Source organism: Podarcis tiliguerta (assembly GCF_965153285.1).
Source record: "Podarcis tiliguerta genome assembly, chromosome: 10".
Classification (NCBI taxonomy): domain Eukaryota; kingdom Metazoa; phylum Chordata; class Lepidosauria; order Squamata; family Lacertidae; genus Podarcis; species Podarcis tiliguerta.
Genome location: NC_139543.1, coordinates 58065008 through 58077260, shown reverse-complemented (window position 1 = coordinate 58077260; position 12253 = coordinate 58065008). Strand labels below are relative to the sequence as shown.

The following is a 12253-nucleotide window of genomic DNA, read 5'->3' as shown; positions in this document are numbered from 1 at the left end:
GATCATCTGGCCCAAGGACCTCCCCCAAAGTAACTGAGAGTTTCCGTGCACCCTCCATTTGCATCCACACACAAGCTGGCCTAATCACAGCAATCTCATACATATGAACAGTGGAATGGGCAGCTTTTCAAAACAGCTCCTCACAGTGAAAATCCCTGGACACCAAATCTTCTTCGACAAGACTCGTATCCTGAACTGAATGAGGATGAAAGGTGAACTGCTTTTGCTCCACCCACTTGGCTTATTCCCATGCCAACTAAAACACGCAGAAATGCATACCCTCCAACAGTTTGAAGCCAGTCTCTGGGACGCCATCTTCCTGGTTTTTATCACTAGAGCACGGCAGCCATTTTGGTTGCTGTGACCTTGCATGATTTCGCGCTGTGGTTCCCCCATCCCCCACAAAAAAGCACTTATCAGGGCTTCGTGCCCAGAAACACACATTTTGGGGTGCCGCACGAGATTGCAGCCCTGCGAAAAGCGCTTCTTCGGGGGGGGGGGACACACGAAACGGCAACCAAAATGGCTGCCTTCTCTCACAATAAAAAAATGAACGGTATGCAAATAGCTCCACTAAGCCCTCTTTCACAGAACTAATAACAGCAGTCCGTTGGGGGCTGCTGGTGTGTGTGTGTATGTGTGTTTAGACTTCTTGCCAAATACACCTCAGCTCTCATTTCGCTCACACACCAGTAGGATGTAAAGGAAGCACCCAGAATGAATTCTGTTGCTGTTCATACTAGGCGGATAAGTGGTTAAAGAGCTCTTTACCTGGGTCTGAGCTCAGGGAACAGTGGTTGAGCATTGCAGCAATTGCCAAGCAGGCATCCTTGGGATTAGGTGCTTATCTAAGGGCCAGGAGATGGTGAATTTGGCCCACAGGCTATCAGTTCCCTACCTTGGGCTTAAATAGCTTTGTTCTCCACCAGTACCATACAAAGGGAACAAGCAAGAAATTGTTCCAGAGGATATAGTCTGAAAGGACGCGTTAGAATTAAACACTCTATCCACTATTAATAAGCAACGGTATTTACTGTTGCATACTATACTGTTAAGGACACATTAAAAATGTTCTCTACCAACTTCTACTCAAACAACCTGTAATTTCATCGTAGGCTCTCAAACAGGACTGCGTCGACTTGACAGTAATTAGACACTTTAAACATGGCTATTACCAGCTTCTTCTGCTCCCTTCTAATAAGGCCTATAAACTGTCTTCTGCCTCCCCTGTCCTTCAGGTAATTCCCTCCCAAGGCACAAAAGGTGGCAAATGGAATTCACAGAAGGGCCTAGTGGTTGAGGAACAGCTGCGTTCATACTATGCAAAGAAAGAAAGAAAGAAAGTTGCTTTTCTTAAACTTCCAGGCAGCACGGTCTGTTGAACCATGTCTCTTCGGTTCATTTTAACGGGAGGAAGTCTCAGAGACAAGGCTTTTTTAAAAAGTAAAAAAATAAAACTGCAGACAGCATTTCCAAATAAAATTTAATTACTCACCTCTCTGCTTCCAGGCGCATCTCCTCTCGTTTTTGCCTCCTGAGCTCTCTGCGACGTTCAAAGTCGTCCATGGCGTGCGCTCAGACTTGGATAAACCCCCCAAATCAGACTGAACTTCAGGGAGAAAGAGAGAGAGGCAAAGGTTGCTTAGAACAACACATGGAAATGAAAGGGTGCCTTTAATTAACTGGGTTACATTAATTTTTTGTTCGCCTTTTAAATTCAGCTCCAAATTCAGTTCTCTATTACATTCCCCTTGATAGTAAACTGGATCCCCGAAGAGTCACCGAGATAAAATTTTAAAAATTTTGATGCAACACATTTTGGAATTCAGCACCCTAACTAGAAATTAAGATGTTTTAAAAGTAAACAAGAACATTTTCTATTTTTTGTATGAAGGCTTTTTTTGTGCCGGGGGAACAGTCTTTTTTTTTTTTAAAAAAAGAAACAAACAAAAAAATATATAAACAATTTTATTATTCCTTAAGATTGCACAACAGTTGACAAAACAACTATTCTTTAACCACAATCTGGGTATAATAAACATGAGCAATGTATACATTTTAACATTAGCTTGGTTACTGGAACTGTGAATGAAATATTAGTTAATTTGTAACATCACAATTATACAATTGCAGACTTTGGGCGGGGGGGAGAGAGAAAGAGGAGGGGAAAACTGTAACTAAAGAAATCAACCAACTTTTCCCAGAAAAATGCTACCCTGAACTTGAAAAACGTTTTGCCTTGCTAGTCACACTACTAAAAGGAGGAATTTTGGGAAGATTAAAGGTGGCATTAGGGGTGGAGAGGAGGGGGTGGATAGAGAGAACCTAGTGTTTTAAAACATCATCCAGTCAAAGGCAATTTTCCTATAAATCCTTCTTCAGAAAGCAAAGCTGGAGGTGGGCACATTTTTGCTGGGTTTTGGGAGAAGAAGGGCGGGGAGGGGAGAAAGAGACAGAGCTTGATCCCTGCAATTTAAACAGGCACCTACCTTCCTCCTGAGGGTTTTACTCCATGAAATATTTGCTCTCTTCTATAGTTCCTTCATATGCAAAGCCCTCTCAGCCTTTGGTTTATATCCTATCGAGACAAATATAGGAGAATTCTCCTGCAGGCCCCAAACTTAAAAATGACTACCAGAAAAGGGAAAGCTGCTCTCTTTTTTGTCCCTGCTTTGTTTACAGAGCTGTCAGTGGTTAGTTAAACTCTGCCTGGAATCTGGCATTTAAGGCCTGCTCCAAGATTGCTTCCTGTGCAGAACAGGAGGCCCTCAACTTCCTCTGGAATTCTAGCCTAGACTCTGCACTCAGGGTGCTTTTTTTTATATTTAAAAGGGAGAGAGGGAAAAAGAGTCCTCTCCCCCTCCCTCGTGCAAAATTTCCTACCCTTTATTCCAAGTTCAGGCATTTGCAATGAAGGAAAGAGGAAAGAGAAGGGGTGGGAGGAAACAGGGTTGATGCACAGTGCAATTTTAAGGAGACAAAAAGAAAACCGGAATTAGTTAAAGCTCGCCTGCTGATTATATGTATATATCGGGCTTGCTCACATATGATTACTTGGTGGAAGTGAGACAGAGGAGGAGGGGAGACCTATGCAGAGGCCTTCCTTAATATCTGAACAGGAAGACTGTTGCCATGCTTATCGAGTTGAAGGACACATCTCTCGAAGGTGGAGGAGGGGAGCTGGACAACCATCAAATATTTTCCTATTACAGTGGTACCTCGGGTTACATACGCTTCAGGTTACAGACTCCGCTAACCCAGAAATATTACCTCGGGTTAAGAACTTTGCTTCAGGATGAAAACAGAAATTGTGCAGCGCAGTGGCGTAGCGTGGGTTGTCAGCACCCGGGGCAAGGCAAGTAATTTGTGCCCCCTAACCCGTGGATTTTAGCAGGGGGCAGAGAGCTGCGAGTGCGAGCACGCGCCCCCCAGATGTTGCGCCCGGTGCGGCTGGCCCCCCCTGCACCCCCCACGCTACGCCACTGGTGCAGCGGCGGCGCAACGGCAGCAGGAGGCCCCATTAGCTGAATTGGTGGCATTTAAAGCACCATGATACCCCTTTAAACAGTCACAGCTTTCCCCAAAGAATTATTGGAGCTCTGGTTTCTTCAGGGTGCTGAGAGTAGTTATGAGGTTCCTATTCCACACCTGGAGCTACAATTCCCCGAGTGGTTTAACAACTACTCACTCTTCTTCGTAAGGGTGTTCTGGGACCTGAAACTCTCTGGCCGCAGTTGCAGTCCAAAATACCCGGAGAACACCAGGTTGGCAAAGACTGCTCTAGGCCCTGCCCTCTGGCGGAGAGCTCCACTGCCCAAAGCTCTCACCCACAACAAATAATCACACAATATCACAGCGTTTGGCAAACCTATTGTGCTCAGCTAGATCTGGAAATGGGACGCGGGTGGCGCTGTGGGTTAAACCACAGAGCCTAGGGCTTGCCAATCAGAAGGTCGGCGGTTCGAATCCCTGTGATGGGGTGAGCGCCCGTTGCTCAGTCCCAGCTCCTGCCAACCTAGCAGTTCAAAAGCACGTCAAAGTGCAAGTAGATAAATAGGTACCGCTCTGGCGGGAAGGTAAATGGCGTTTCCGTGCACTGCTCTGGTTTGCCAGAAGCGGCTTAGTCCTGCTGGCCACATGACCCGGAAGCTGTATATCGGCTCCCTCAGCCAATAAAGCGAGATAAGCGCCGCAACCCCAGAGTCGGTCATGACTGGACCTAATGGTCAGGGATCCCTTTACCTTTACCTTTAGATCTGGAAACAGCAGCAACCGTTTTCAGCTTGTTTCAGCCAAAGCAAGGAGCGGCAAACGATGGGAGACAAATGCGGAAAGTTCCTAATGGCCAAATGATGACAAACGCAGAAGGAAAACTCAGTTTCTGGCACTCTGATGCAGACACACTGAATGCAGGCATGGGAGGAAAACGATCAATTCTGATTGACTGGGTTATTTAAGCAGAGGCTAAGGGTCCACCTGTCAGGATGTTGTAGCTGGGCTCTACGCTGCAAAAGCTGCTAGGAGCAGGGTGGGTAGACGAGATGCCTTCCTAGGTCCCTTTCCTTCAAAGCAGTGTTCTATGGCCAACATATCAGTGATGTGGAGCTGTGCCAACCTATCACCATCCAAGCACCCATGCGCTGCCGTGTTGTACGCATGGAAACAGATATATGCTTGCAGCACTTCAATGGTCATTCAAGGATCACAGTCCACATCGCTGCCCCCCACCCCCCATAGTATTCATTGATTAAGGGTCTGTTCTGCTATATACTATACAAGCAGCCTCAGGCCTAGCATTGCTTGGGGGTCTAAGGAACCAAAACATTGGCGCAGTTATGAAATCAGTGATTAAAATCAGTGCGGTTTTGAAAGGCTTGGTCCACCAACTTGATTCAAAATGGGGCCCAGCTGTATCCAAACATAGGCAAAAGCCCTCGCCTTGATCTTAGAAACTAACATTTCTTTATGATCACTTAAGAGGCATTCAAACAAACAGTGAACATGCAACTTTCCAAAATGTATAGCAATTGGTTTATTCTCCAAAAAAGTGTGCAAATCTCAGAGTATGGCTGCATTTTGGCTTGTGTATCTTTTTCACAAAGTGCAGACTGGGGAAGTTCACCTTTATACGTGAACTGCATCAAATGGCTCCCCCATCCCGGATGCAGGCCCTAACTAGAAGTTTCAGGGGACTTGTGGCGGCGGCTGATTCATGTCCTAATCCCCACACCCGCCATAGACTTGGTAACTTCCAGCATAATATATGGCAGACATCTCAGTCAGCCTTCCCCTTGCCCTCCGAAAGCCAAATTGATGATTCTGAGTGGAGGGCACAGCAGGGTGGAGTGGAATGAGAGCACACCACTCATTTTCTTTTACTAGGCTTCTTTTTAAGTAGGAAAAAAATTAGTATGAAAAGTACAAAAAGGGGAGGGGGAATCACAAGACCTTTTTTTTAAAAAAAAAAGAATCCTAGTCTCTACAGTAGCCTTAAATGCTTATTAGAATAATGAAATCGGGGCACAGGGAAGGCATGCTGTTCACCCCCCAAAAGTTGAATTGTAAGAGCACGCAAGATTTCGCTAAGATGATACAAGCTAGAGTGGTGGTCTGCAATACTACAAAGCTTAAGGAGGCTGCAGAAAGGATCTGGAGGAAGTGGACACATATTGTAAACAATTCACAGTGCCCAAAAACAGCTTAGAAAAAATTGAGGGATGATGATGTAGGTTAAAGTGGCCACAGCTGAAGGTCACCAACTCTTTTAGCAGCTGCTATTAGTGGAGGCATGAGACTGACTGGTTCTGTTTGTATGCATAGCCTCATCTAGGATGTGAAATTCCAAGCACAATGTACATTCTGGCCTTTGAGGGTATAAAATGTATTGCTTCAGTTGCGTGTATGCTATGGCTGAACCACAAGCAAGCGACCCCAGGGAAGAAGACAGGCGAGCCATTCCAATTCTCCCTTCCCCACCCCCCTCCACCATCTGAAAAGTCGAGCAAACTAGCAGCAATCCTGACTCGAGCTTCGGTTGTTTAAACTGGCACCCTGAATTTATAGCTATGTCAAGCATTCTTCTGCAATATCTAAAAGAATTAGATATTCTTAGTCCGTCTGGAAGGAAAACAAATAAATCTGTTTTCTATCAAAACCTGTTCAGAAATATTTGGAAGTGAAAAATTCTCCCAAAGACTACAAGGGAGGGAGGGTCATTGGCCATTGTTCAGACCTGCTATAAACAGGGACAAGTTTTGCAGAAACTGAGAAGAGGTTGAAACCACTCGGAGGCACCTGTTTAACCCTTTGGCATGCTACATGTAAACCAGGGGGAGAAATTAGCTTGGTCTAAATGTTAATGAAAACCTACCCAGCTCACGCTTTCGAGACCCACACACAAGCTGAAATGCAGCTGTCCTTCAAAACTCACAGCTCTCTTCATTTTGTGATGCAGTCCTTCAATCAGAAAATGCATACAGACTGTGTATTTTAGACTAAAGCAGGAACAAAAATGTATATATTGCAGAAAATAACACAAAAAAGCATCCCAACAGGGGAAATTGCTTGCAAAAATGACTAAATTAGGCAAAACAGCACACACAAAAATGTGCTTCTGGAAATCTAGCGGAATGTAGCAGAAGTTTAGTGCTCATTTCTGTGCTAATAATTCCCATTTTTTTTAAAAAAAACCAATCCATTTGCAGCCCTAGAAACCCATATTGTGGGTGCTTTGCTCGCGTAATGAAATATTTGGCGGTATTTTGGCATACCTCACAGTGAATCATAGGGGAACGGAAGCATGCATGAGTGGAAAAGGGTAGGGGAGCGATAACAGGTCCATTGACAATCCTTGTTGTGTCACACCACAACCCACTTTCATGAATGAAGTTGAGTGTGACGTGGTGGTTTGTCCGTCAAAAACCCACAATGCAAAATGTACTGCATTGCAAAAGGGGCATTCGGAATCAAGACAAAATGGCAGCATCTATCATCCTATCTCCCTGCTCAAAAAAAGAAAAGGAAAAAAGAAACCCCTCCATTTAAGGTTGTTCTGGACTGACTTCTCCCTCCGTGTTCCTTTCATGTAACCATGTACACAGTCCTTACTGTAAACTTGCCTATGTTTCCCTGTTCATTGAAGATACTGAACTTGTGCACCACATTTTTTTAAAAAAAGTATATGCATCCAGCAGCTTGCTTCTTCCCAAACAGAACAGCTCATTTGGGACGCCAGTTAAAATAAACACATTAGCTCATGTGAACATAAAAGTTTTGTTTGAATTCAGCCCATCCCTTCGTTCTTCTGTGTGTGCCTTTCAAGGCTTTCAAGGCATGGCAATCCCAGGCAAAACAACAACAACAACAACCCTAAATGCCATTTAACTTGATATAGTTTTACAAGGGCCCTTTTGCTGGAAAACCAGGGCTGTAGAGCAAATTCACTGTGCATTGGGCAAAGCTGGTAAGTTACAAACTCATACTCACCCCCAACCTTCACATCGGATAAGAGAGAAACCACTTTCAACCCTGGTGGCCTTAGAGATTCCTTTTCTGCTCTGTTGAGAACAGATCCATGCAGCAAATCCAGAATATTGCACAGCAGCCAGGTGCAAAAGAATATTGCACCTTTAGTAATTGTGTAGAATAGGTGACAAGCTACACCTGCTGAAATCCTTCTTCTATCCAGCTATTAAAGGTACAGGAGGCCTGCCCTGCCCCTGCCCCCTCCCCCGCTCTTTCCTGACTGTTTTCAGAAAATTCAGTCCGGCTTTATGAATTGAAATTGTAAATCAGCTTTCAAGTGATTTCCTGAATGGGCTTCTCACTCTGAAACAGACATAAATTTGTGCATATCTGTGGAGATCTTTGGACGCAACACCAAGCCGTGGTTTGGCCTTTTGTGAGTAAGCACTGAGGAACCTTGGGCTCATCCACACACCTCTCAGTTTCCTCCCTGTTATGTACTGAGTTGAATAGGATCCAAAATGCAGCAGTCTGATTGGCCCTAGAACAATAGGATTCAGAATGCAGCAGTCTGATTGGCCCTAGAACAATAGGATCCAGAATACAGCAGTCTGATTGGTCCTAGAACAATAGGATCCAGAATGCAGCAGTCTGATTGGTCCACAGGAACCACCCAATCCAGCTCAAGGTGAATCCCGGAATTAGCCAATCACGTGGGGCCTATTGTGTAAATAATGTATATAAAGCAGACATTCTGGGGGAACTTCCATTCCTCCTCACCACTATGAGCTGAATAAAGAGCATGAAATCCACTCTCGACTCCGAGTATATTTCACTCCCCATGTTCAACAATATTCCCTCCTGGTTCATAAGCAAGCACTGACCGTCTTCTGCCCATTTGGACAAAACTGTAAACTATGGTTTGCGACAAGCAAGGATTGTAAAGAAGGTATCTTGCCCTGCAGGGGAAAAGAAAGAGCCACAGGCCCCTCAGTGCACATTCATGTAACAAAAATCCATGGATAGGTGTTATGTCTGAACATACCCTATGTATACTGCACTTGACAGCTTGTTTTAATGGCCCTCTCCCATGGCAGCACTAAACCCGCTTCTGGGTTTTTAATTAAAATGCTATATAAAAGCCTTAATCACCTGTGAATGAGCTTGTTTTATGAATGCTTTTATCACTCGGCCGACACCCTCCCTCCTCCTTTCCCTCTCTTTTTCCTCGCATCTTGCAGAACTCTGCGCTAAACAAAACATGAAGGTCATGCGCAAGGACAGTCGCGAGAAGCCAGGAAATGCAAAAGGTAAAATTCCAGCAGGAACACTAATTAATTCAGCTAGCTGCATGCTTTCAGCAGTATATTTTACAAGACAAACAATGATCCTTTGAGCTAACCTTTCACCCAGGGAGGGGGGATTCTGGAAAATAGTAATTCCATGCGATGCAGTCAGCAGCCTACAATATCTTTGAGGATGGGTGCGGGGATTGTTCTGCGTTAGGGTGGCCAGATACAAACAGGGACAGAATTCCTATATAATACTTAGCATTTATAGAGTTCACCAGTACAATCTTGTTGTATGTAAGTGCCACTGAGTTCAGCGAGGCTTCAGTTAGTTCTGGTTCTCTCCCTCTCTCTTTCTCTTAGAGGGACATATAGTCCACCCCCTTTGGCCCAACATGAGGCTATACAAATCAGAGTTGTTGTTAAACATACAGTGGTACCCCACAAGACGAATGCCTCGGAAAACGAAAAACTTGCTAGACGAAAGGGTTTTTTGTTTTCTGAGGTGCTTCGCAAGACAGATTTTCCTAAGGGCTTGCTTCGCTAGACGAAACGGCCCTGCCTCTCGTGTCATGGCGACGGTCACTGCACGCACGCACGCTCGCTTCCCCGCTCCTCCGGCTCCCTCCCACCTTCCGGCTGACAGCTCCTCCGGCTCCCTCCGACCTTCCGGCTGACGGTTACGCCGCTGCCCACCCCCCTCACGCGCTCCCCTCAGAGAGCCGTTGCCACCAGCGCCTCTCTCTCCCTGGAGCCGCGCTCCTGAGCCCCGCCACCCTCCAGCAGCCGCGTCGCACGGTGGCCACAACACACGGGTGGGTCTGAGGTACCGGCTGCAGCAGCTGCCCTGCTTCTCCCCACCCCTCCCCGCCGTTGTTAGTGTTTAAATGCAGTGATGTTTCGCATGACGAAAAAACTCGCACAACGAAAAAACTCGCGGAACGAATTAATTTCGTCTTGCGAGGCACCACTGTATATGTTACCCTTCTGCAGAAAACATTAGGGCAGTTTACAGTTTTAAAAATACAGTGGTACCTCAGGTTGCATACGCTTCAGGTTACATACTCCGCTAAGACAGAAATAGTGCTTCAGGTTAAGAACTTTGCTTCAGGATGAGAACAGAAATCTCACGGCGGCAGCGCGGCGGCAGCAGGACGCCTCATTAGCTAAAGTGGTGCTTCAAGTTAAGAACAGTTTCAGGTTAAGAACGGACCTCCAGAACGAATTAAGAACTTAACCCGAGGTACCACTCCACATTTTTAAAAGTTAAAATGGCTAGGGTGGGGAACATGATCAAAATCAGGATACTAAAATCAATACTAAGATAAGATTTCATCAGATATTTAACTTTTTTTTGGGGGGGGGACTTATAATGCTTTTGTGTAAAATGAATTACAGTGGTGCCTCGCAAGACGAAATTAATCCATTCCACGAGTCTCTTCGTCTAGCGGTTTTTTCTTCTTGCGAAGCAACCCTATTAGCGGATTAGCGCTATTAGCGCTATTAGCGGTTTAGCAGTTTAGCGGCTATTAGCGGCTATTAAAGGCTTAAGGGATTAGTGGATTAGCTGCTAAAAGGCTATTAGCAGCTTAGCGCCTTAGAAAAAGGGGGTGGGGAGCGGAAAAAACACTCAAGAATCGCAAGACATTTTCATATTGCGAAGCAAGCCCACAGAGAAATTTGTCCTGTGAAGCACCTCTGAAAACGGAAAACCCTTTCATCTAGCGGGTTTTCCGTCTTGCGAGGCATTCGTCTTGCGGGGCACCGCTGTAATAATGTCTTCATGTGGAATGGAAAAGACAGCAGTGTGAGCCTTATTTGGGCCTTCAAGGGGAGTGTGTAGCTGCCCCATCACCAAGCATCTCCACCACTTCCATGCTTGAGGACGAGTTCTGAAGCACGGATCCTGCTCTATACGCAGAGGCTCCCCTGTGATTTAGAAACGGCATTGTGCAGGGTCCTAAATCTTACAAGGAGCCGGCAGAGAGCAGGCTCACCGCTTCAGACGATACCAACCACAAGTATAGTTTTTACTCTTCTAGAATTTTCCAGAAAGCCAACTGGAGGACAACCTCAAAGGTATGGACTTGAAGCTCTGGTTGCTGGCAGTCTCAGGGATCCAGAAGCGCTTACGTGGTAGTGGTGATGGTAACAGCAGCGGCTGGGAACCTACTCAGAGTATCCTAGAATGCGCCAGAAGGCATGGCGCAGGAATGGGGGAGAAATTTGGTTCCGTTCTCATTTAGAGGCAAACCTATGCAATTCGCCCTTCCTGGACTGTGCAGTCATCTTTCGAGATTCACCCTTCTCCAAAATATTTACCCAACCTCCACTCCAATTCAGGTTTTTCTCCCTCTCTCATAACAACAGAAACTCATGGACCGGCAATGAAACTGGATGTTGGAAGATTTGGAACAGGTATCATGCAGCACATAGTTAAACGGTGGACCTCCCTCCCACAGGAAGCTGTAAGGACCAACAACTTGGATGGTTTTCAAAGAAGATTAGATGGGCCAGGCTTTTCAATGGCTACTAGCCATGGAGGCAGAAATGCTTTGAAATACAGTACCAGTCGCTGTAAACTGCAGGGGACGTGCGTGCTCTTGGGCTCAGAAATTGCTTGCGGGTTTTCCACAGGAATCTGGTTGGCCACTGTGAAAACAGGATGCTGGACTAGATGTTCTTATTCTTATCTTGTTCTTGTTCTTGTTCTTGTTCTTATGCTCTGATTGATTGACTGACGGACTGATGGACTGACTGACTGATTACCCTCTGCCTCACAAAGACTTCTGTGCAACTGGAAAACCTGGTGTTCTCCTCCACCAAGACAGACATTAAAAACAACAATAGCAACAACAAAATCATCTCAACAATTTGGGATTCTACCTGCTTTCAAATGAAACCACTCTCAGGAGCTTTGCGGATCATTCACGGCTCATGGCAAGCTTTTTCATCTAAGGGGCGTTCGGGAGACTTGTTCCGAAGGTAAACTATTTCACGAGGAAGACCATTTGGGGAAGGGGGTAGGGGATGAAACAGGTGCTGCTAATCAGAGCATAGACACACACACACATGCATACATATCGAATGCAGACTTACCCGGAAGTCTGAATGGATACAATCCATCTTGTTTGTCAGAGAATATGATTCCCCCTTTGCACATTGCAAAATGTTAAAGCAGACAAAAATGATTCTGGAGATGACTAAGCCCTCTGAGGTTCATTATTAAAAGTGTCTACGGTTTAGGATCAGCTTTGCTTCTAAGAACTCCAAAGCCAATCGTGACAATTGGCTTTCTAAAAAGGCTCAACAACTTAGGGTTGTTGTGTGTGTGTGTGTCATCTCAGGCCACTGTGTGTGTCATCTCAGGCCACTTTCAGGTGCGCCTCAGAGTCACATCCTGCCCAGCACCTCCTTCTTCACCTGCCCTGTCCCCTGGGCGCAGCTTAGCCTTTTGCATGGACTGAGGACAACTCCAGGAATTCCCCACACACTAAGTA

At 45.6% G+C, this 12253-nt stretch overlaps 1 protein-coding gene across 23 annotated transcripts in view; it reads right to left on the bottom strand.

Annotated features, from left to right (window-relative positions):
• Positions 1–12253, bottom strand: part of CALD1 (caldesmon 1) — a 201184-nt gene that overhangs the window by 90621 nt on the left and 98310 nt on the right. For 10 of the 23 annotated variants that reach the window (XR_014502607.1, XM_083401934.1, XM_083401958.1 and 7 more), the window contains one exon: positions 1496–1609. Coding sequence is in view for 22 of the 23 variants with exons in the window: in XM_083401934.1 (XP_083258060.1) it covers positions 1496–1566 (71 nt within the window). In the remaining variant the exon portion in view is untranslated. Of the gene's footprint in view, positions 1–1495; positions 1610–2485; positions 2798–12253 lie in introns of those variants that run through there. The other 13 variants (XM_083401944.1, XM_083401938.1, XM_083401940.1 and 10 more) reach the window with 8 other exon arrangements.